The sequence below is a fragment of the Panicum hallii genome, chromosome 6 (assembly GCF_002211085.1).
Source record: "Panicum hallii strain FIL2 chromosome 6, PHallii_v3.1, whole genome shotgun sequence".
Taxonomy (NCBI): Eukaryota; Viridiplantae; Streptophyta; class Magnoliopsida; order Poales; family Poaceae; genus Panicum; species Panicum hallii.
This window is the reverse complement of record NC_038047.1, coordinates 6,276,864-6,283,909: the sequence shown is the minus strand read 5'-3', so window position 1 is coordinate 6,283,909 and position 7,046 is coordinate 6,276,864. Positions and strand designations below refer to the sequence as shown.

The following is a 7,046-nucleotide window of genomic DNA, read 5'->3' as shown; positions in this document are numbered from 1 at the left end:
CGCCCGGAGGTCTTCGGTCCGTGCACTCCTCACGGATGGTGAGTGCACAGAACCGGATGCACCGCCCTGGCGACGGCGCTGCCTGGAAACAGACCCCCCCCCCCCCCCCCCCGCAGAGCCTGGGGAAGCCTGTGCCAGGTTGAGGAGACGGTCGACGTCGTCACGCCATTGTCTGTGCGCGTCTGGCGACGCTGCCTCGCCCGGGGGGTTGCGGAGCAACTCTCTGGCTGCCATGAGGGGCCCGCTCGGTGGGAGCATCGATTGGGCCACAGAGGCCCGCTCCACTGCACACGGTGGAGCAGCACGCGGGGCCATTCTGGAGGCAGGATGGCGCAAGGCGTGTGGCGCCGTTGACGCCACTTCTTCACCGATCAGGAGGTCATGGTGACCATTTTCCTGCGCCATTGAGGTCGCGAAGGTCGACCGAGCGCAAACTAAACCAAACTCCCCCCCTATCTGGCGCGCCAAATGTCGGAGGAATTCTCCAGCCGGGTGGCGGAAAGCACCCGCCTAATCCTAATTAAGGATGGGTTTGGAGAAGACTTAGGAGCGGTCGATCGGTGGACAGATGAACGCAGGAAGGACACGAAGATTTAGAGTGGTTCGGGCCACCGGAGCGTAATACCCTACGTCCACTTTGGTGTTGTATTGGCTGCGTGAGCCTGTATGGAAAGCAGCCAAAGCTTGTGTGTGTCTGGAACTTATCTAACGAGTGCACTCCCCCTTTTATAGTCCAAGGGGAGTGCTTACACTGAGCGGGACCCCGACATGTGGGTCCGGCCTACAGGAGCCTGTTCTACGAGAGACATAGAGATCTTCAACTCCAGCTCCTCTCCGTAGTCTTCTCTATCGAGAAGTTGATGTGCGTATCTACAGCCAGGATATGGCCGTGTACAGCCTTGTCTTGTACAGTGTCCGGCGTCAGCGTTACCCAACAGCGAAGCCATGCTGTCACTGTTGGGATGGGACCTTCGGTCAGAGGGCGAGACGAGGCTGTCCTGTGGCGCGCGCACTGTTACAGCGCACGCCTTGGCTCACCTATTACAGGCCATCATCACCCGCGCAGCGCCGTGACGGGACTGCACACAGTCCGCTCACTGTGCGCGGTGATGCGACGCGCCGCCTTCAGGTCAGGCAGGCTTACCGTGGTGTCAGCTTAGCTGCCCCGCGTGTCAGTGGCAGGCCACACCTTTTGACTCTGGCGCGCCCGACCCAGCTACCGCATTAAATGCTGGTAGGTGGAGAGGCAACCCGCAAGGGGCCTTCGGCCGCAGGCACGCGGCGGGGCCAGCCTCGCCCCTCCCGCCGGGCTGCACATGGCGGGACCGAACCCCTTCCCGGGGGAAGGGGGCTCCGGGCCCCCGAGACCGGTCGGAGCGGGCTGGCCTGTGATGGTCCGGCCATCACACGTGGCGGCCCCGGACCTCCCAGGGGAGACCGGGTCCGCGGGGCCACTCGAGAGCTCTCCCGCCCACCTGGGTGTGCAGAGGCATCGGACCTCATGGAGCTCGGGGAGGGTCCGGAGACCGTGGTCCCAGCTGTCAGGCCCGGAGACCGTATGCCACAAGGCCCAGAGCCAAGGGGGAGCATGGATTATGAGAAGCCAATGGCCTGGACACCCTAGCAGGAGGTACCCCTATCCGTATGTACCGACAAAACTTAACCATTCAAACAAACAAAAGAGATGCACCAGCATGAATGCACAAACATGTTGACCCTAAAATAAATTTTAATTACTTGTGGTATAAAATTAATTTAAATGCAAGATAAATCAAGAAAAACCTTAGAAACTTTATTTAAGCCAAAATAAATTCATTAAAAATTAGGAAATTTACATTAGGGTGTTACACGTGGCGATTTAGGGTACACATATTTTCGTCGGCTTAATGGGCCGACAAAAATAAAGAGGTTAATTTCGTGGGCCTCAGAGGGCCGACGAAAATAAAAAGGTTAATTTCGTGGGCTTGAGTCGGCCGACGAAAATATGACCTTATTTTCGTCGGCCTAGGTTTGTTTCGTCGGCCCTTTTCAGGCCGACGAAAATAAGGCAATTTCGTCGGCTTTCACAAACCTACGAAATAATTTACGTATTTTTGTCAGCTTAGCTCAGGCCGACGAAAATAAATCTGGCCGACGAAATTGACCTGTTTTGGTGTAGTGTGGGTACAACAACTTGCGATGGTCCTCTAACATCCGTTGAAACTTCATCCACTCCTTCTCACTTTCACGATCTTCAGGGCGCATCGCACAACGCCTGCCCAAGATCGTCTGTGGGATCATCATCTGTCATCTCTCCTTCAGGCTCTTCCATTGCAGTATCATCATCAAAGGCATCGAATCCAACGTGACCAGGAAAGTTGTCATCACAATCTTCTTCTTCATTATCCTCCATTATCCTTTTTCTCTTCTCCGTGGCTGGTCCAACAAATGTAATTGGATATGAAACCGTATTAGTAAAAATATGGTTGTGAAGGGTCCTTGAAGCGGAGTAATACTTCTTGTTCTGGCAATCTCGGCACAGGCAGCATATGAAATCATTCCGCTTGTTTGTCTCGGCCACATCAAAAAACAATGCAGCCCTCAATAAACTCCTTAGAACGTCGATCAGCATTGTACATCCATTGCCGGTCCATCTGCATTGCACGATATGATATTTAAAAAATCCATCACACAACATGAATAATAATTTAAGAGGACCAAAATACAACATTATTCAACAATCTCCAGAATTAAAGATCCAAATATCCATCACATATCATGATTAATTAAAAGGTCTAAATTATCCATTACATAATATGATTGATTAAAACTTCTAAAATACCGAATAAGCTACATGCTAGTACAACTACTCATGAGACCTATTGATAGATGCCTCGTGAACCGCCTCGCAAACTCTGGACACCGAACAAACAATTTCTACCACCCCCGACGCTTCGCGCCTCGCATTGCATCAAGCTATCAACTCGCGATCATCATCCATACCATGCAACTCGACATCAAATTCACGCTCAAATTTGCATCTTGCATTACGTAGTCCAACGACGAATACGATCCCGAACAAGTCCAAGATGCTCTTCCCTGTCAAACTTAAAAGGAATGACCGGTGCGTTTGAAATGATTGTGTACCGATGCCCAATGGGACGTACAACGCTCTAATGCATCATGTTGCAAAGCCATTTCTACATATTAAACATTAATTACTCACTAGAGTGCTAAAATAATTTATTTTGGAATACGTAATTACAATCTAAACTTCAATACACTATAACAATTATAAACTAAATCAATAGCTAACTGCACCTAGAAAAATTGTCACATGTATAAAATAATAATAAACTATATTAATAGCTAACTACGTCAACTAATATTAACAATAATAATCATTAATTAGTCATTGACCGTTAATAATCCCTCCATACATGTGTGTGTATATATATACTTCCATTTCTAAAAATAAAAAATTTCTACTATACTCAACTAATATCTATTTTTCTATATACTCGTTTTCATATCTATATTTTTCATACTTCCATTGTATATACTAATTTTAATATATCTATATTTTTTTCTAAACAGTGTTCCTCTCTCTCTATATATATATACTCCAATTCAAAAAATACATTCTACTCTATATACTCATTTTGATTAAATAATACAAGAAAATCACATCTACACATGCAAATCTTAAATAAATTTGAGCTCAAATGGTGTATAAATCGAAAAACTCCAATAATTTTTCCAATCTAAAAAACCTCAAATTTCTCTATTTTTAAACCATAAAATAAGCTATACTAGCAATAGAAGATGAGAGGATAAAGTTTGTAACCTATAGAACAGTTGGATGGACGGGGGAATCAAAAATCTTCACAAATCATAGAGAAAATGGGCATGATCTCCCCTCACCTATAGAACATGAAGAACAATGGAGGAATGGCTCGGGCATGGGGAGTAAGAAGGGGATAAAAGAGGATAGAGGATTTAGTTCCGGTTGGAGCCACGAAACCGGATTAAAAGTGCCTCATTAGATCCCGGTTGAAGCCATCAATCAGGACTAATGAGACACTTTTAGTCCCGGTTGGTGGCTCCAACTAGAACTAAATATCCCTCCACCCTCGATAGGCTCCCGACCGTTGAATTCGAGGCTAATGCTTTTATTATTAGTTCCGGACCAACCTAGGCCAGGATAAATATAAAAAACGGAAGACCTTTTGTGTACTGGTGCTGGTACCTCTCCAGCTCGACGGTGAACTCGCCCTTCAGGGCACAACCGGGTCGCGTCCTCGCGTGTCACACCTCCGGCCTCCTATTATCAGATAAGGTACGTGGCGTGTGGTGGCGAAACAACATTCCATCGGAATTGAAAAATCATCGTCAGATCAATACAAACCAAGTGAAGAAATACACGAAGAAATAAAAACAGGTCAGGAGGAGGCCGGATTATGGATCGCGCAAGACGGCCGGCAAGGAAGCCATGGGAGAGGGGAGGGAGCTAGAAAGCAGGAGACAGAGAGGAAGATGGATAGGTGAAATAATCAAAGGAGCTACTCACGGATCACGGACTCGGGACACCATGGGCGCCTCCACCCGCGCGCGCTTCAGGCCGTCCGTGTAACCCATCCCGTCTGCCTAAGCACCCCTGGTTTAGCAGTAGAATTGCCTGCACGCTGCCTTTTGGAGCGAGGAAGATGAAGAGGGGTGTGGCCGCGTGGGGAAAGAAGAAGAGGGTGTGGGGAAAGCGGCGAGGATCTCACTGCACGCCCCACACGACAAGTAATCGATGTCGCCCCGGCCACCTAGCGGCACACGTGCCACGCGCGGTATGCAATTCGGTGTGTCTTCTTGCGCTCGCTCGGAAGACACGGCGGGAGAGCGCGGCGCGCGCGGCGAGCGGGGCGGCAGAGACCGGGAGAGGCGGCAGTCGGCGTTGGGGAGCGGCTACCTAGTACTACTGGCTGGGAGGGCGGAGAGGGCTGGCCGGCCGGCTTTTAATTTCATCGCCGGCCGTCGGCCGTGCGCGTCTAGGGCCAGGCTTTGCTTCCGTGTTTCAACTTTTCTCCGTTCTTCCATCCTTCAAGAGGGCTGAGACAACAACACGGAATCACCGGCCCGGTTCGTTGACAGCGGGACGCAACGGAGATGAGCTTTTCACAGCAAGCAGTTAGCAGCCCCTGTCGTATGCAGGGAAAGAAGCAGCCTACGAATTTGGTCCGCTGACAGGTGGGCTCAGGATCCTGCCGGCCGGCTGGCCCGGCGTGCGGCCGGTACGACGGCACAGGGCCTCCAACTTCAGCACTTGAGCCCATTCATTCGATGACCCAAGTTTCCCGGCGCAACAAGCAGCAGCGAGAAACGAAGGCGAGGCGGTTTTGATTCGTCTCCCGATCGGCATCTCGGCGAGGCTGCCTTCAGTCCTTCACGCAGGTGCCTCTGGCTCGTGGCCGCTGGCCACCCGGGCGCCCGCACGCCGCGCGCGGCACGCCTGGACCTGAGACCTGAGTCTTGAGTCTTGACGGAGACAAGAAGTCCACCGAGACGGAAACGGGATCACGGCAGGCACCAAATCCACCAGCAATGCAACAGTAAACTGCTCAATCCCATGTTGCCAATGCAAGGTGCTGGCGTACGTACAGCCGACCAGCCGTACAGGTTGTTTCCTTCAATCATTTTTCTTCGGTTCCAAATCCTTCAGAATTCGAATTTTTTAAAAATATTTTAGTGAAAAATTGCAGAAATAAATCCCAAAAAATAAAAATTGCAGATTTAGTAGCCTGTGGGCCCTTGAGTAGCCGATAGGATAGGAGAGTAATCGACTATTGCAGTGCCGACAGTCCATGTGTCAGTCACCGACGGGCCGACAGCCCGATCGGCTACCCAATGGCCGACTGGCGCCCACCAGAGCGCGAGCGGCGGGCCTGGCGCCGAGATCGCCGATGGCCTTGGGAACACCGCCCTCCCAGCGAGCGCTCCTGCCGGAGCCGCGCCGTCTCCGCGTACGTCATCCATGGACCCCTACAAGGTAGAGTACGCCTGCTGAGTCTCTAGGAGCTAGCTGCTACGCTTGCTTGCTGCCTCAAGCGGTTGATCGGTGGGTGTCTTGTTGGTGCAGTACCCGCCATCGAGCGCCCACAACGGCCCGCACTGGAGCACCAACTCCGGCGCGGCCTTGCACCATGCCGTCGCCGTTGAAGAGGTGGTGCCCGGCGGTGGGCTCGAAGCACGGGCGGCTGCTCGCCCATCGGCGCGAAGTTGCCCGCGATCTGCACGGCGGGGTCCGCCGCCCGCGGCCTCTCGAGCAGGTCGAGCGCCAGCGGCCTCTCGAGCTGCACACCTCCTGCTCCTGTTCTACGCGCGCGGTCTCTGCGGCCTCATCGACCCCTCGCCCGGCACCAGCGTCGCCAACGCCGGACTCGTCTACTTCAAGGGACCGTAGGCTCATGATTAAGCACTTTAGCTATCTATTATGGTAATTGTCCGCTATCCGCACTTTACTTTTACTTTACTATTACGGATTTGGAAGTGGGAAAGCCGACCTAAGCTTTTGAAGACCACTTTTACCCGTTCCGTTCATAATTGTTTAGCTTAGAAGGAGAAGTTCAAATAGTAGCTGCAGAAAAGTCAATTCTATCAATTTTTCAAAAGTTCAGGAAATGTCATGCATGAAAAGAAAATCCAATGGCCGACAAACCAAGTAACCAACCTATCATGGCAACAGGGCCCCAATCCGCACCGACACCTGGAGCCAGCGTGGAGGATCTTATCGGCTTTTGGAGGTCCGAGCCTATCGGCTCTCGGGTAGCTGATAGATCCCTATCGTTAGTTTTCGGCATTTATTTCTGCAACTTTTTATTAAAATAATATTATTTTTTAAAAATTCTCATAATTCAGATGATCTAGAGAAGGAGTTAGTGAACAGGCATTTTTTTTATGTGTGTCTCTAATTTTTCAGAATTCAAATGTTGGTGATCCTTTTCATACCGGTTGTCTCCGTCCCTCTTGCCGCCTTTCAGTGCTGCCATACCCAATGCCCTTTTATTGTCATATTTTTC

The 7,046-nt window shown here is 50.7% G+C and overlaps 1 protein-coding gene and 1 long non-coding RNA gene across 5 annotated transcripts; one reads left to right on the top strand and one right to left on the bottom strand.

Annotated features, from left to right (window-relative positions):
• Positions 1 to 1,820: 1,820 nt before the first annotated feature.
• On the bottom strand, positions 1,821 to 5,739 carry LOC112896317. Of its 4 annotated transcripts, XR_003229420.1 has the most exons (3): positions 4,550 to 5,739; positions 4,229 to 4,303; positions 1,821 to 2,633 (listed from the first exon to the last, which is right to left on the bottom strand). XR_003229420.1 is itself a non-coding variant. In XM_025964251.1 (2 exons), exons 1-2 carry the CDS (start codon positions 4,615 to 4,617, stop codon positions 2,234 to 2,236), a joined length of 468 nt encoding a protein of 155 aa, XP_025820036.1. In that variant the 5' UTR covers positions 4,618 to 5,739; the 3' UTR covers positions 1,821 to 2,233. The 4 variants fall into 4 exon arrangements, 1 of the variants encoding a protein (XP_025820036.1); XR_003229418.1 differs by having other exon boundaries at positions 4,229 to 5,739; XM_025964251.1 differs by lacking the exon at positions 4,229 to 4,303.
• A 32-nt stretch (positions 5,740 to 5,771) lies between these two features.
• On the top strand, positions 5,772 to 6,548 carry LOC112896318. The gene is made up of 2 exons (XR_003229421.1): positions 5,772 to 6,016; positions 6,107 to 6,548. It is a non-coding gene; the product is annotated as an uncharacterized LOC112896318 (long non-coding RNA).
• Positions 6,549 to 7,046: the final 498 nt, after the last annotated feature.

Excerpts from the sequence above, each read along its gene's own strand:
- LOC112896317 (XM_025964251.1), bottom strand. The coding sequence starts at position 4,617 with ATGGGTTACACGGACGGCCTGAAGCGCGCGCGGGTGGAGGCGCCCATG. Across the intron at positions 2,634-4,549 it reads GTGTCCCGAGTCCGTGATCC|ATGGACCGGCAATGGATGTA; the intron begins GTGAGTAGCTCC and ends CGTGCAATGCAG.